The sequence below is a fragment of the Triticum urartu genome, chromosome 4A (assembly GCF_056163025.1).
Source record: "Triticum urartu cultivar PI428250 chromosome 4A, HENAU_Tu73, whole genome shotgun sequence".
Lineage (NCBI taxonomy): Eukaryota > Viridiplantae > Streptophyta > Magnoliopsida > Poales > Poaceae > Triticum > Triticum urartu.
The window spans coordinates 613,903,066-613,920,283 of record NC_141876.1 but is presented as its reverse complement, the minus strand read 5'-3'; the positions used below and the strand labels follow the sequence as shown (position 1 = coordinate 613,920,283).

The 17,218-nt window shown below is 42.8% G+C and overlaps 1 protein-coding gene and 1 pseudogene across 1 annotated transcript; both read left to right on the top strand.

Annotated features, from left to right (window-relative positions):
• The first annotated feature begins 7,184 nt into the window (after nucleotides 1-7,184).
• On the top strand, nucleotides 7,185-12,366 carry LOC125553247 (outer envelope pore protein 24, chloroplastic-like). The gene is made up of 3 exons (XM_048717053.2): nucleotides 7,185-7,525; nucleotides 7,636-8,082; nucleotides 11,997-12,366. Exons 1-3 carry the CDS (start codon nucleotides 7,325-7,327, stop codon nucleotides 12,075-12,077), a joined length of 729 nt encoding a protein of 242 aa, XP_048573010.1. The 5' UTR covers nucleotides 7,185-7,324; the 3' UTR covers nucleotides 12,078-12,366.
• A 2,248-nt stretch (nucleotides 12,367-14,614) lies between these two features.
• Nucleotides 14,615-15,321, top strand: LOC125554443 (protein RADIALIS-like 3 pseudogene; annotated as a pseudogene).
• Nucleotides 15,322-17,218: the final 1,897 nt, after the last annotated feature.

The window sequence follows — 17,218 nt, the reverse complement described above, 5'->3', positions numbered from 1 at the left end:
CGAATCTGCCATGAGGGATGCTAGTGGGGTGGTCCCTTCAATCAAAAGTGATCGGGCAGGAAGACCATGTGTTGAACTTTGGGGTGACTGGCTCCATCGCGTATACGTCCCTTAGCGCACGCTTCCGCTCCCTCTTGGGGACGTGGGTTGCGTATATCATGTTCACCATCCGCACTTGTGGGGGAAAACCTTTCTGTCCACTGTTGTTCGGCTGCCGGGGCTCCTCCTCGTCATCGCTATGCAGCCCCTTGTCTCTGCTTTTGGCATTTAACTTGCCTTCCTGCTTGAACATCCAACAATCCCTGTTGGTGTGATTGGCTGGTTTTTCGGGGGTGCCATGTATCTGGCATGAGCGGTCGAGTATTCGGTCCAAACTGGACGGGCCCGGAGTATTTCTTTTGAATGGCTTTTTCCGCTGACCGGGTTTAGAGCCTTTGAATCCGGCATTAACTGTCGTATCCTCAGCATTGTCGTCGTTAATGCGGCGCTTTTGCTTGTTGCGACGCGACCTGCCACTGCTGTCCTTGGTATCTGAATTACCAGGGCTCTTGGTCATGTTATTGCTGCGAGCTAGCCAGCTATCTTCTCCTGCGCAAAAGCGGGTCATAAGTGTCATGAGGGCTGCCATGGATTTCGGCTTTTCTTATCCTAGGTGCTGTGCAATCCACTCGTCACAGATGTTATGCTTTGAAATGCTTGCCTTTCTTTCGACATTGACGGTTGGTCGGAAGAAATCGGCGATGCCCCAGGTACACATTCTTCCTGCATTTGTCTAGGTATATACTTTCGGTGTTAACTAAACAGTGCGTGCATGCGTGGTATCCCTTGTTTGTTTGTCCTGAAAGGTTACTGAGAGCAGGCCAATCATTGATGGTTACAAACAGCAACACATGGAGGTCAAATTCCTCCTGTCTGTGCTCATCCCACACACGTACACCGTTCCATTCCGCAGCTGTAAAAGTTCTTCAACTAATGGCCTTAGGTACACATCAATGTCGTTGACGGGTTGCTTAGGGCCTTGGATGAGAACTGGCATCATAATGAACTTCCGCTTCATGCACAACCAAGGAGGAAGGTTATAGATACATAGAGTCACGGGCCAGGTGCTGTGATTGCTGCTCTGCTCCCCGAAAGGATTAATGCCATCCGCGCTTAAACCAAATCATACGTTCCTTGCGTCACCTGCAAACTCCTCCCAGTATTTTCTCTCGATTTTTCTCTACTGCGACCCGTCAGCGGGTGCTCTCAACTTCCCGTCTTTCTTATGGTCCTCTCTGTGCCATCGCATCAGCTTGGCATGCTCTTTGTTTCTGAACAGACGTTTCAACCGTGGTATTATAGGAGCATTCCACATCACCTTGGCAGGAACCCTCTTCCTGGGGGGCTCGCCGTCAACATCACCAGGGTCATCTCGTCTAATCTTATACCGCAATGCACCACATACCGGGCAATGCATTCAAATCCTCGTACGCGCCGCAGTAGAGGATGCAGTCATTAGGGCATGCATGTATCTTCTGCACCTCCAATCCTAGAGGGCATATGACCTTTTTTGTTGCATATGTATTGTCGGGAAATTCGTTATCCTTTGGAAGCTTCTTCTTCAATATTTTCAGTAGCTTATCAAATCCTTTGTCAGGCACACCATTCTCTACCTTCCACTGCAACAATTCCAGTACGGTACCGGGCTTTGTGTTTCCATCTTCACAATTGGGGTACACCCTTTTTTGTGATCCTCTAACATGCGATCGAACTTCAACTTCTCCTTTTCACTTTCGCACTGTCTCTTTGCATCAACAATGACCCGGCGGAGATCATCATCGGGCACATCGTCTGGTTCCGCTTGATCTTTAACTTCCCCTGTTGCAGCATCACCGTATTCAGGGGGCACATAGTTGTCATCATCCTCTTCTTCTTCGCTGTCTTCCATCATAACCCCTATTTCTCCGTACTTGGTCCAAACAGTATAGTGTGGCATGAAACCCTTATAAAGTAGTTGGTTGTGAAGGATTTTTCGGTCAGAGTAAGACTCCGTATTCCCACATATAGGGCATGGACAACACATAAAACCATTCTGCTTGTTTGCCTCAGCCACTTCGAGAAAATCATGCACGCCCTTAATGTACTCGAAGGTGCGTCTATCACCGTACATCCATTGCCAGTTTATCTGCGTGCATTATATATAATTAAGTGTGTCAAAAACCATTACAGAACATCATGAATAGATAAGTGACCAAATTAATAGAAATTCATCATCACATTAAAACCAAAGTACATACATGGTTCTCACTGAACAACATATAGCTCTCCAGAGCATCTAATTAAACCATACATTGAAACTATGTAAAACATTTTAGTGCAACAACAAATGCGATCATAATCGCAACCAAGGTAACAATTGATCAAATGGCATAATGATACCAAGCCTCGGTATTAATGGCATATTTTCTAATCTTTCTAATCTTCAAGCGCATTGCATCCATCTTGATCTTGTGATCATCGACAACATCCGCAACATGCAACTCCAATATCATCTTCTCCTCCTCAATTTTTTATTTTTTCCTTCAAGTAATTGTTTTCGTCTTCAACTAAATTTAACCTCTCGACAATAGGGTCGGTTGGAATTTCTGGTTCACATACCTCCTAGATAAAAATATCTATGTCACGTTGGTTGCCATAATTGTCATAAACAATAAATGAACCAAATAGTTATAAAAGATAATATATACCACATCCGAATCATATACAGGACGAGGACTGACGGAGGCGGATACCAAAACCATCGCACTATATAATAACAAACAATAATAAAAATAAGAAAATGCGATCATAATTGCAACCAAGGTAACAATTGATCTAAATCATACAAGTAAGAACTTTTTCTTTTAGAAAGAAGATGAGAACAAGAGGCTCGCCACGGTGGTGCCGGCGACGAGATCGGCGCGGGCGATCGACGACGGTGAAGACGGGGACGGGACAGGACGTACCGCTAAACCTAGACAGATCTTGAGGAAAATGGAGCTTGGAGGTCGAGTTTGGAGAGGAGAAATCTTAAGTAGTGTGGTTCGGGCATTTCATCGAACACCTCATGTGCATAGGAGGTGAGCTAGAGCACCACAAAGCCCTCCCCTCGCCGGCTAGAAAAAACAGAGCAGTGGAGTGCTCTGCTCGCGGGCGAGGTGGTATATATATATATCCACATCATTGGTTCCGGTTTGTGGCTAGAACCGGGACTAAAGGCCCTTCTTTGGTCCTGATTCAACCCACGAATCGGGACCAATAGATGTGGGTCAGGAGCGAGGCCCATTGGTCCCGGTTCGTGTCTGGAACCGGGACCAAAGGGTCCAGACGAACCGGAACCAATGCCCAACGAGGCCCGGCCGACCACCTGGGCTCACGGACCGGGACGTATGCCCCCATGGGTCCCGGTTCGTGACTGAACCGGGACTAATGGGCTGGCTAGGCCTGGACCAAAACCCTGTTTTCTACTAGTACCTTTAGTCCCGGTTCGTGTCTGGAACCGGGACTAAAGGAGTCGGACGAACCGAGACTAGTCCCTGCCGAGGCCCAGCCGGCTCCCTGGCCGCTCGAACCGGGACTGATGCATCCATTAGTCCCGGTTCGTAGCTGGACCGGGTCTAAAGCTCTGACCTGACCAGAACTAAAGACCTATTTTCTACTTGTAAGAACAAGTACGTAGTGTCTACTTTAGTTCGAGATTATATCAATGTACTATTTGGAACTAGCTACTACAGTGTGCCACCAAACAAAAAGATGTGTATCTCCAAATATTCATTTCTGAGTCCAGACTCATTTGCACTCGGTCATGAAAAATAAAAAAATACAAAACAAAATTTAAAATATCCTTTTTTTGCATGGTAGCTATTTTCATACGTGCGACGTGCTCCAAATTTTAGATCATTGGACATATGACTAGCTCTCGGCAATAAAAAAATTTGGATAAGAACAATACATAAACAATAATTTTTTTACAGACCATAAATTTGTCTTTTTCCCCAAGAGCTATTCATATGTTCAAATGGCTTGAAATTTGAAGCACACCTCACGCACCCAATTATCAACCATGCAAACAATGATTTTTTTTCTAGTATTTGTTTTGAATTTTTTCTTCATCGAAGATGCAGATGAGCCATGGCACTGAATCGCTACTCTCCGTGTGCCTTCTCTAGCTTGAAGATTATCAAGACAAGGTTGCACAACAAAATGGAAGATGAACACCTCGCTTGCTTATACAAGTTGAACGAGAACTTGCAACAAAATTCACCTTTTAAAATATAATTGCTGACTTCAAAGATCGGAAGAAGAGGAGAGCAACTCTTGAGCGAATCATCCATGATGTCTAACTATCCATGTTTGACTCGTATTTTGCTGAAAGGTTAGGAGCTTGCTAAATGCCTCAGTATGCTTAGGTGCTCTTAGACTGCTATATTCTGTACACATTTTTATATATTAATATAATGTGCATATTTTCCAATGGCTCTAAATATCTGATACATACATGAACTTGCATTTTCTTGCTGTCACTTGCTATTTTTTTCATAAATCTGAACCAGTTGCCTGTTGCCTCCTCCTCATTTTTGCTTCACGCTCCGCCACTGGTCCAAGGCCACCGACGGAAACAAACTTGCTGGTGCCACAGAAGTTTGTTAGTTTCCATTTCACGTGTTATTTATGTCCGACGCAGTTGTTCATTCCAAAGGGGCTGTGACCAGCCAGACACTCAATTCAAGATTTTTTTTAGGGGTGGAAAATTAAACTACTTATTGCAAATTATTTTGTACCGAGGATGACAATTCAATTGGCAAGCACAACAAATCCTGGCAAAACTGAACATGTCGGATTTTGCCGTGCTTGCTAAAGGAAATTTACATCCTTGTGACAACATAGTTTGCGCTAAAAACGTATGATTTGTCACCCTAAAAATTTGATGTTCATTGCATATTGAAACAATTTTTATACTTGTGACAAGGCTCTCTTTGCAACCTTAATCTAAGATTTATGTCATGACCGTCACCGGATGTAGTTTATGATACAATTGACCCGAAGAACAAAAGAGGGAGAAATATCAAGGTGTGAATAAATATTTTGAAAAGGTGAAATGGCTTGGTGATTGTTAGGGGTATTGTTTAATGCTTAGTCTTTGTTCATAATAGTTCTATGTTCTATGTATTTTAATTATACACCATGTTGTTACTGTGTAGAGCAAAATATGTCTATGCTGCAATCCCTCGGAAAATAGGAGTATGCAAATTTATCATACATTTATTGGATGTCCATTAACTAACTTGAGAGATAATTATGATTCCATGTTTTTGCCGACTAGATCAAAATAATTCACCCTTAAAATACCGTGAAGTTCAAACAAGGCGGCCGTGGATATGACATTTCTGTTGTGAGATATTTAAATGTTTGTAGTGTGTAAAATAAAATAATTCTCTGCATCTCCTTTCTCCCCATTCACATTCATTTACTACAATGCCTTGTTTTCGTTGTTTTTATCATGCCACGTGCTTCCTTGAGTGGCGGGATGAAGCTTACAATACAGTCGATACATATTAAGACTTATTAGGATCTATTTTTTCCTACACCTTTTGTAGGTAGATTAAGGTCAATTTCCACCGTACGATGTTGTGGTATATATGCATTGGAGTGGGATGTGCGTAGTGTTGCACTTTTTCTAGGGAAGCCCATCATGGTTGTCTTTATTGATATCATGCGGTTGCGGATCAGTTTACTTTGTTTTTTTCTCTGTTCAATTTTTTGTTTTTTCTTCATTTTTCTAAATACATGTTGAATTTTTTGAAAACATGTTTTAATTTTTTCATATACATGCAGAACATTTTCTATATACAAGTTGAACAAACTTTTGCTTGAATACATGTTGAAAATTTATCAAATGCACATTCAATATTTTTTGTATACATGTTGAACATTTTTTAGATACATTTTAAACATTTTCTAAATACACGATGATTGTTTTTCTGAATAACTATTAATGTATTGTTAAATGCACATCAAAAAATTTAAATACAAGGTGGACTTTTTTAACACACATTAAACATATTTCATAAATGCCGTGAATATTTTTTAAACGTGCAAAATGTTTTAAAGTATTACAAACATTCATTAAATGTGAATAACCTTTTTCCCCAAAATATGTGAACACGTTTTTACATTGTATCAACATTTTCTAAAATGCCACGAACATGATTTTAAAACGCGTGAGCATTTGTTAAATGTAATGAACATTTTTTCTGAATCACATGATATCGTTTACAAATTACATGAACAATATTTTTAATGCATGGTGAACGTTTTAAAAATTTCAGTGAAGTGATGTTTCAAACACATGTATTTAGGTTATTTCAAAATATTAAAAATTGTGAAAAACAAACGAATGTAACATTTTAGTTGGCCAGCCCAAGCAGAGGCTCTTGGAGGTGAGGAATTCTTCGGTGTCGCTACATGCGAGACCTAGACGCGCCCCTCTACTGCAGGCCATGTCCAACTATACAAGGCATGCATTGCAACTGAGCAAATGGCCACCGGATCCAGGGCGCAGCCAGCTATACCGTGGAGAGTAATGTACTGTAGCTGCGGTAGGATATATGTATTTGCATAAACCAGAAACTACAAATGGTTTTCCGCCCTTCTCGGTTGAGCGAGCACTATAAAGTACTACTCCCTTCGTCCCACCATTTTGCAACCTTAGCAAGATTATGGAATCACACTGTTGTGGGGAAAATAAGCAGTTCCTCCGTCCCAAAATACACGAGATAGCAAGTTTGTATCGGCATAAACCAGGAACAACGATGGTTTTCCGCCCTTCTCGGCCGGTTGCCTGAGCACTGCAAAATACTTGTTGCCCCACCAACAAAGTGGTTCTTGAAACTTAATCATGATCCTAATCCGAAAGATTAAATCTTGTCATGTCATAGTATTGCACACTCCTTTCTGTCTCTTTTTTTTGAGTAAAAAAAATTGGACACTCTCTTCTTTTTAGGAAAGCAATGACAAGAAGTCACAACGCTGGTCATGGGCTCAAGGCAGGGTGATATTGGGCTCAAGAAGATGATAGTGGGCGACGGAGTCCACGAGGGAAAGCCATTCTTGTTCGTTGAAACCCACGCCACCGAAAAAGGGGAGAAAAAATAAACGGGAGAGGAGGCCGGCCGTTGATAAGGGGGGAGGGTTGTTGGGTCCAACCTCCAAGCACTAGCACCAGTTCCACCACCACCAGCTGCGGCGGCTGCGGCGGCGGAGACTCCGAGGAGGGAAGGAACCGGAGAAGCCCAGGCGAGCCGGGATGAAGGCGACGGTCAAGGGCCGCTACGAGGGCGACAAGGCCACCGCGGCCGCCACGCTCGCGCTCGCCGCCGCCGGCGACCTCCGCCTCCGCGCCTCCGCCACCGACGCCGCCTTCGCCGCCGGCCCCTCCCTCGACGGCCTCACCCTCACCCTCGAGAAGCCCGGCGCCTTCCTCCTCGACCTCAAGCCCCACAACCAGGTAGTACCACGTAACCAATCCCCTCCCTAAAGTTCATCCCTTTCCCCTCCCACATCCCATCTGATTCTCTCCCGTGCCGACGACGGCGACGGCGATGGCCGCGGCCGCAGGATGTGCGCTTCCAGTTCATGAACTCGGCGACGGTGCTCGACAAGCGGGTCAGCCTCACCTACACGCACTCCACCTCCCTCGCGCCCGCCGCGCCCAAGCCCGCCATCCCCGCCCCGGCCGCCGGCGCCGCGCCCGCGCCCCCGCCTAAGGGGCCGCCTCCCGGCCGCACGGCGCTCGACCTCTCCATCGCCTTCGACCCCGCCAACAAGGTCAGCGTCTCCCACGCGCTCGGCGGGGGCGGCTGCCGGGTCAAGTACACCTACGCGCACGGCGCCGGCCGCCTCACCACCATCGAGCCCGTCTACGACACCGCCAAGAACGCCTGGGAGTTCGCCGTCGCCAGGAAGTTCGACGCCGGGGACGTCGTCAGGGGCACCTACCAGGCCTCCACCAAGCAGCTCGGGCTCGAGTGGACCAGGAGCTCCAGCATCGGCGGCTCCTTCAAGGTACCATCTCGATTATGCGATCCATCATTTTTGCTTGCCTGTGGTAATGCCTAGAACGAAACCAATCCACCATTTTTCAGTGGAACCCTTGCATCATTGAATAGTGCAGAATGCCATGATCTTGTGTATGGATCACATATGATTCTGTGGATTAATTGCTAGTGTTGAATATGGGGGAGCTAGAGCAGTGAGGGAAGGTGAGTGGAATTAAAATTTTGTTCTGCGTGGTTTGCAAACCCTTAAATAATTTCATGCCTAGCCCACACATATGGTTCTTAATTTGTTTTGCCAATGTTTCTCAACTCACTGTACGGATCTACAATGTAATCTAATTTCACAGAGTAACTTGGGAAGAGTGTAGTGTATCTAACTCAATCTTTTTTGGACCTGTGAAACCGTAAGGGAAACCCCTATGGTATTTTTTACATTATAAAATCAGGAGCTAAAAAGTACAAGGGAGGTTAGGGTGTTAGGAGACCTAAATATTTAGATGCAGAGAAGCCATAAGGGAGAAGGATAAAAAAATGCTAAAAAAACAAAACCCCTTCCACACAAAAGGGAAGCTCCCAAGTTAAAGAGACCTCACCCAATCCAAAGAATATTCCCTGTGCTTGTCTTTCACCCAGAAGGAAATGAGGTGTAGGTCCTTGAAAAGAACTTTCAACTGTGCTAAAGGAAGCAGCCCCCCTTAAAAAATTGGAGCGTTCCTATGTTTCCAAATATTCCAGAGAGCAGACCCAATAACTTCAACAAACCAGGGCTTTTGAAACTGAGACATAGCTAGCCTGATCATTTATGAAAACTCCAAGTGAGCAGCCCAAGAGTTATTGGGAAATCTCCAACAAACCTAGGGAAAAGCACAATTGAAAAAACAAATGAGCCCTGTCCTCCCTAGTTGCCGAAGAGCACAGAGCACAGTTAACCCCAGTCTCCATGTGCCAGTGCCTCCTTTCCATCATGTCTCTGGTGTTTAACCGATCAACAAGTATCAGCCATAGAAAACTTTTTTGCTTCAGTAGATATTTGCTTGTCCTAACCAGAGAAAAAACCTTGGGCGCCTGAAGCTCATTTAACACAAAACTGTAATAACTGGCCGAGGAATATCTCCCAGAGTTATGCAGTCCAAACATTAATCATCAGGATGATCCTCATTAAGAACTTGCTCGTTGAGCGAATAGGCTAGTTGCTAAAGCTCAAGAAACACAGTTTCAGAGAGCGGGATGGTGAAATGAGTGGATAGGTGTTCAACCGATGGATCCTCCTGCATGAGCACATTCAATCCAGCATCTTCATCCAGAAAAAGGTAAATACGCAAGGAAATTTCATAGCCAGGGCTGCCCAAGCCACTTGTCTTTCCAAAGGACAATAGAAACACCGTTGCCAGGCGTACAAGATGTAATGGGACGAAAATTCCAGCTGAGAGCCATCATGTCCCTCCACCAGAATGATCCAGTACAGACCACAGCATGCGGAACATGACGAGCATAGTATGAGCGTTCTAAGAATATATATGACAAAACTAAAACTGTAGGATATGGATGTGTCATGGAGGACAATGGTTTCCTTTAGTATCAGTTGAGATATATGTAGATTCGTAGCAGCACCACTTTGTCTTATGACCCACTAGCAAGTCAACATTCAACACAAAGCCCTTTATAGTGAATTCCTGTGTTTCAGTATTTTACATCACTGTATATATACAACTGAAGATAGTTCCTAGTATTTTGTAGTGTCTGCAGATTACTGCAATGAGGCTAGCTCTGAGGGTGTCTTGAGATCATCATCTAAATACCATGTTTCTCTTTTTGTTTTTGTTTGCCTGAACTGAGGACTGAAGGTGTAACTTTTCCTTTCTTAAAAACTAAGCAGACAATAGAATGAAGGAATTGGGTCTGTTTAGTGAACAAGCACTAGATTATCTAATTAAGCATCATTGACTCTTCTTTATGAGTTTCTTGGCAACAATATTTCTCAAATTTTGTCTAGTTTGCTTAAGCACTGGTAACTCCAAGTATGATCTAGACTTGAGGAGGCAGAGGGACGCCCATGGACTGATGAAATGGGGGGAGGGGTTGAAGATGTGGATTGGCTGAGTCATGGAAGACCGTGATTATGTTTGTACCACAAGGATGTATGTGGGTATAGATATAGTTTGCTCATCCCAAATATGGGTATAGAGAGCTGATGCTCCCTGAACATCTGCTTTGAATTATACTTATTAATTGGTAAAGAAACTTTAAGGATAGTGACAGCTGAAAAGCTATTTAGTAATGGTGGTTATCTGTACTATTTGTGCGTATATTTGCCTAGACATTATAGTAATACAACTTGTATTTCCGATGGTAGATGAGATAACCAGAAGATCATGCCTTAAAGGAACCAAAAAATTTATCATGACAAATTTACTAAAAATGGTGTTTTATTTCTAGTATTGGATGAGATGCATGATACATATATCATATATGTAATTGCATGGGATGCTGGCTTACATCAGAAGCAGAGCAGTAGCAGCAAATTGTCGTCTAATCTCTACTAGCAAGCCAACACAAAGGCCTGGATAATGGATTCCTGTCTCTCAGTTTTCTACATCGCCTTATGTTGTTGGGGATAATTGCTGCTGTGTTCTGTAATTGCTGTGTGCCAAAAGTGCTACTGCTTGGGTGGTCGAACTGATAGTGCGTCTTACGGACATATCTTAAGGTCTTGTTTTTGCTGTCTATGGAATAGCCCTGGGGGTAGTCCAACTGATATTGCCCAAGTTAGATGATATAGTAGCCATGAATTATATCATGTTGAATGGGCAAAGGAAAATCTCATAGCAAATGCATCAAATTGTCCAAGTTTATACCTCTTACAAAACAGATAGAGAGAATAATGTAGTGCAGCAAGAGAATTTTTAACTTAGTATATGTGGTTTATCTTTGTGAAGCCCAATTGCTATGGTGTCAAAGGTTAGTTGGTCTTCCCTGAGTAAATAAGAAAAGCATGTAGGGCCTGAAATACGGTGAAATAAGAGAGGATGCAGAGCACTGTCTTCCTGTGGTGTTTTTCACAGATTTATCTAGCAGGTCTGCAAATAGTAATCCTCCAAGGAGGTTGTCCATTGTCCCTTGTACATGTTCTACTCATTACATCGATTTTTGTAAGAACTAGTCTTCAAAACATCATTATCCAATCGGATTCTGTTTCAAGACCCAACGCTCGAACACTAGGAAATACTGAAGCGACTGACTGTTGAACAGAGTGCTGATATGTGCAGTGTACCCCCAGAGTCATGTATCTGGTGCAACGGTGATTCTTGTGCTACCAATGCACCAATGTCAGAAACTCATGCAAAAACTTCCCAAAATAAATGCGTACATGAACACAATGTATGTCTATCATGTCTTACAATTTTAACTAAAAATTCAACTCACACCTCGAGAAACAAAAAGACAAATCATGACATGAATGTTGTTAACTTAAACTGGGCCATGAATTGGGCCTGTTTGCACTACCACAACTGAATTTGTTATTTTTGTTTCTCTTGCTGTGAGTTGAATTTACGACTGAAATTTTGTAACATGTTAGATGTATGCTACTCCCTCCGTCCCAAAATATAAGAACGTTTTTAACACTAGCATAGTGTCAAAAACGTTCTTATATTCTGGGACTGAGGGAGTATTTCTTCATATTGAATTATTTTCGGATTTTTTTAGTACTTATAGTACAAGTTTTTGATGTTCGGTCCACTGGTAGCACATAAACTCCGGGTGCACAGGATACACTCTCCCCCTAAATAAGAGTATCCCTCTTCCTCACAACACATGATTGATTATTTGGCTGGACATGTCTGTTTGTTGTTTCACTTTGTAGATCATCTGATCTAACAGGTATGCTTTTTGATCTGATCCTGCCGTGCTCTGTCTGTGCAGGTTGCGACGACGTTCGATCTGTCCGATCAAAGCAAAGCACCGAAGCTCGTAGCGGAGAGCACGTGGAACTATGAGATCTGATCGCCTCCGCCTCCGCCTGCCAGCGAGCAAGCGGGAGTTCCTGCTCATAGAGCAGCACCATGTGTCATCATACTGTCTACTACAACTCAACAGGCAGACTGCCCCTCTCTGGGTGCACCATTATTCGGATCCTATTACCGCTATCCATTTTTTGCTTGTCGTGTGACATCTGAGTCGTCGCTGGCGATGCTATGACATGAACATGAGGTTTAAGTCAACTGTCTTGTGCCGCTCATCAGTACCAACATGTATGCAGATTACAAAGACTAAATCTCAGGGAAATGCCATATACTCCAGGGCTAGGTAGGAGTTATCTCCCTTTTTTTTCAGGTGAGGTAGGAATTATCTTCTTGCCTGGAGCAATGCTAGTACGACACATCGTAAATATCTGCTCCCTCTACCCTGTAATGTACAACAACAACAACAAAGCCTTTAGTCCCAAACAAGTTGGGGTAGGCTAGAGGTGAAACCCATAAGATCTCGCAACCAACTCATGGCTCTGGCACATGGATAGCAAGCTTCCACGCACCCCTGTCTTCTGGAGGCCTACGCTGAATATGCCCAAACCATCTCAGACGATGTTGGACAAGCTTCTCCTCAATTGGTGCTACCCCAATTCTATCTCGTATATCATCATTCCGGACTCGATCCTTCCTTGTGTGGCCACATATCCATCTCAACATACGCATCTCCGCCACACCTAACTGTTGAACATGTCGCCTTTTAGTTGGCCAACACTCCGCGCCATACAACATTGCGGGTCGAACCGCCGTCCTGTAGAATTTGCCTTTTAGCTTTTGCGGCACTCTCTTGTCACAGAGAATGCCAGAAGCTTGGCGCCATTTCATCCATCCGGCTTTGATTCGATGGTTCACATCTTCATCAATACCCCCACCCTCTACCCTGTAATGTAAGACAGTTTTTTTTTACACTGTTGTTGTGTCAAAAAACGTCTTACATTATGAGACGGAGGGGGTATTTAGCGAGCATCAGGTTCTCTAGATTGTGCATTGGTCACCCTGCATCACTTTGCATTGTGTGATTATATTTACAACCATGGCTAGGTTCTCTACATTGTGCATTGGTCACCCTGCATCACTTTGCATTATGTGATTATATTTACAACCATGGCTAATCGATGCGCTTACGTAGGAGATGAATAATATGGTCGGAAAGATTCTCTAGCCTGTGCATGTCGACATAATATTTCGTTTCAAGATGACCAGGAATAAGATAAACCAGCTACCTCTGTCATGGTTTTGAATTTTAGTTTCAGAAGTATTTCAGCCATTGTCGGTGATTTCGGTTTTCCTTTCGGGCCGAAGGACTGAAATTTCCACTTGAATTTGGTTGAGATCAAAACAGATATTTTTAAAATTCAAAAAACAATTTTAAAATATTTTGAATTTTTTTCTACTACCGGAGTTATCGAAATATTTTGACAGAAAGGCAGTTATTTTAGTATGTAACGAAATTTTACTGAAATTGCACTGAAAGTAAGAACCATGATCGTGGTACTTGTTCAAAACCATCCATGTAAATTTAAATTAAGAAACTGCTCTTGTTTGCTTGCAATCTCTCCCAGGTGCAGGGCGCATGCGTCAGCACACTGACTTTGATATAATCGCCTTGTTTAGCCGATGCACACTAAGGAATCTATGTGCACATACATGGTCCTCGTACGTACATTATTCCTTAGAAGAAAGACATTATGGAGGTTAGAAGGCAGATTAAGTTGTCGTTTCATGACTAGCTTATCAGTTTTGCTAAGTCTCGATTGACTGAGACTTCATTATGTTTCAATCGTTGCTATATTCTTTTGATTTTGCATGGAGATTCGTACATATTTTTTCATTTCAGGTTTTTTTCATTTCTTTTTTCTTCAAGTCAAAGTCGACTGAGACCTAGCCACACCCCTAGTTCATGCCCTGGCTTTTAGATGCATATTGGGCACAAAGGCAGATTTGACAATGCTAATTAACCTACTTATATAAAATTGCTAGTGCTATTATTTTTGCCTCTGATGGATGGATGGGAATGGGAGTGGAACCTAGCTATTTGGAGTATCCTCATCTATATATTACTAGCAATGGGCCATCCATGCCACCAAATTTGGACATGGTTGGCTAAGCTTATCTTATTAATTTCCATAAAGACAGAGGATCTAGATTCTGATTTATTAGATCCCCTATTATTGGCAAAACCATTGGTTTTCTCAGAATTTCTTGTGCCTTTAACTTTTGTTAGTCAACTGAAACCTTTTGATTTTGTGTGATAAACATATATACATGGGATGGGAATAAAATGCCATCCAGTAGTTTTGCTCGCCAATGCTAATCTAGGTAGGTAGCTTAGCCACCTCCCGATTCAATTCCTGCAATTTGCAACTAGATTAACATTGTGACATCGATCGATTGCCTTTTGCATCGCATTTGCATTTGCATTTGGTTTAGTTAATTAATTTCCTACGGTCGAGCTAGCTAGTATAAATATATGGAACACTTGGTTTGCAATGACACACACGTAGGCCAGTCGCAGAGACAGATTAAGAACACCCATCTGGCTAGCTCAGCTTAATCTGATCGGTCATGGCGGCGTGGAGCGAGAGCGAGAACGAGAGGTTCGAGCGCGCGCTGGACACGTACGACCGTGACACGCCCGGCCGCTGGGACCGCGTCGCCGCCGCCGTGGGCGGCGGCAAGACGGCCGACGACGTCAGGCGCCACTACGACCGGCTCGTCGACGACCTCCGCCGCATCGAGGCCGGCGGCGCCAACTCCAACGGCGGAACTCATGCCACCGGCGGCAGCAGCAGCAACGGCGCGGGGAACAACGGCAGCAGAGGAGGGTCAGGGGGCAGCCGGCGGCCCCAGACATAAATGGTAGTTGATGGATGGATCGGATCATGCAAGGTGGTGGCCTGGTCGGCACAGGAGGACACTCACATGAGCCCTATCCTAATCTACATCTGCATTACATACATACATGTAGCGTACGTGTATATGTACACGTACGCACGTCATGCACATTGCTAGCGGGTACGTGCATGTATCTGTCACGTGTACGTATGTACTCCACTTACGTACCCGTATGCATGCATGTGTACGTGCAAGAGTGCAACACACTGTGCTGGCCTTTTTATTTGTTTGCGAACTACTCCCTCTGTAAACTAATATAAAAATGTTTAAATCATTATTTTAGTATTCTAAACATTTTTATATTAGTTTACGGAGGAAGTAACAGTGCGCTAGCTGGTTACTTACTCTGTGTGTATGTGTGCTGCCATGTACGTACATACACGGTACGTCTACGTTTTGTACATGTGCTTGTAGATTGTAAATTAATCCATGCATGTTCTTCCTTGAAGAAAAAGATAATCCGTGTGCAAGTCATTGGTACACGCTAATTAAGTGCTTCTTCTATAAACTAATATAAGATGTTTTAGATCACTAAAGTAGAGGGAGTACCATATTTCTTCTTTTTCTGTGAAAATATTTCTTTACTCTTTTGGCTAGGAGTTACCACATTCATTCTTCATGAGCACCATGTCTTTCCTTATAATTATGACCTCCACGATTTTTGTACAGTGAAAGCCATCATAGCGACTTTTGTCTTTTTTTTTTGGTTTCTCGGTGGTCGAGCATGTGTGTAGAAAAGGCCTGCTGGATCATTCGGCAACAAAGCTAGGACAGCCGGCCTGTTTCAATTGCTTTTTGTAGCCAGCCAGTGGCAAATCATATGTGCCGCTACGACGGCGTAGTCGGGGCTTCACACAAGGGCTCCCACCACCTGGGCCGACCCATTTTGGTTTTTATCTTTGCAGTTACTTTTTTTTCTTCTCTACCATTTCCTTTTTTGTACATTTCAAGTTCATTTTTCAATTACAAAAATGCTCCTGTTTTCGCATTTGCAAAGAAATTTCATAAAAATTTCAGAAATTCAAAAAAAGAGTGACAAAAGTGCTTGTATCTATTCAAAAAAGTTTCGAAATACAAAAAATATTATGATTTCAAAAATTTTACATAAATTCAGAAACAATTCGCATTTTATCAATGTATTCCAAAATTAAAAAATGTTTAGGAATTTTGAAAATGTTCTTAAACACAAATTTTGTTCACAAATTCAAGATATGTTCATGTTTTATTATTCTTTTGCAATTTCATATTTTATGGGTAATATCCAAAAATTATAGCTTTCTCAAAAAATTGTTCGCGTTTCACATTTTGTTCCGTTTTTTCAGAAAATGTGTAAAATTGTAAAAAAATGTTTTGGTTTTACAAAAAAAATGCCTAGTAATTTTAAATTTGGTCATATTTACGGAAAAACATTTTTTCAAAAAAAAATTGTCACTGAGAAAGAAAAGAGAACTAAAAAAAGGGGCACTATCCTATTTAGCGCTGTGCGCACTGTGAAACAAGCCAGCGCACACCCTCCATTCCCCCCCGGCACGCCACTTTGGGCTGGCCCATTTGCGGGCTGGACGCGCCCTGCTTTCTTTTTTCGTTTTTAACTTCACATTTTTCATTTAATTTTTTGTTGTATTCTTCTTTAAAATAATTCGGGCTTACAAACAGGATCAAAAATTCCGAAAATGTGAATTTTAGTAATTGTGTCAAGAAATCATAAAATATTCACGGAATAAAAAATGGTCTGTGAACTTTTTAAATGATAATACATTTAGAATGTTTTCGCGAGTTTCAAAAGAATGTTCACTAGTCTCAGAAAATTGTTCGAAATTGGAAAATTGTTGAAGAATTTGTAATAAATACTCGCATATTTTAAAAATAGTTTCAAAAACAAACAGAATGTGAATGAGAAAAACCGGAAATGAGAATGAGAAAACAGAAAAATGGAAAATGAGCTATGTTGGGCCGGCTCAGACATACTCAGCGTGGAAGCAGGGTGCGCGCTCGGTCGATAACTGATGACCCGCGCGCCAAATGTATCCCTGCAAACGCTACAGCAGATTGAACGTTACTGTAGCCGTGGATTGATATTAGTGCCGCGGCTACATGGGTCGGCCCAACACGAAGTGCCCTGTGCGTCACAATCCTATTGGGCGTAGTGAGTGTCAAATAGGAGCTCCCCAGCCAGTATGCACGAAGCAGCAAACAATGATGATGCACGCTACCATCCATCCT

Coding starts and splice junctions, on each gene's coding strand:
- LOC125553247 (XM_048717053.2), top strand. CDS start 7,325: ATGAAGGCGACGGTCAAGGGCCGCTACGAGGGCGACAAGGCCACCGCG. Junction 7,526..7,635: donor ACCTCAAGCCCCACAACCAG/GTAGTACCACGT, acceptor CCGCGGCCGCAG/GATGTGCGCTTCCAGTTCAT. Junction 8,083..11,996: donor GCATCGGCGGCTCCTTCAAG/GTACCATCTCGA, acceptor CTGTCTGTGCAG/GTTGCGACGACGTTCGATCT.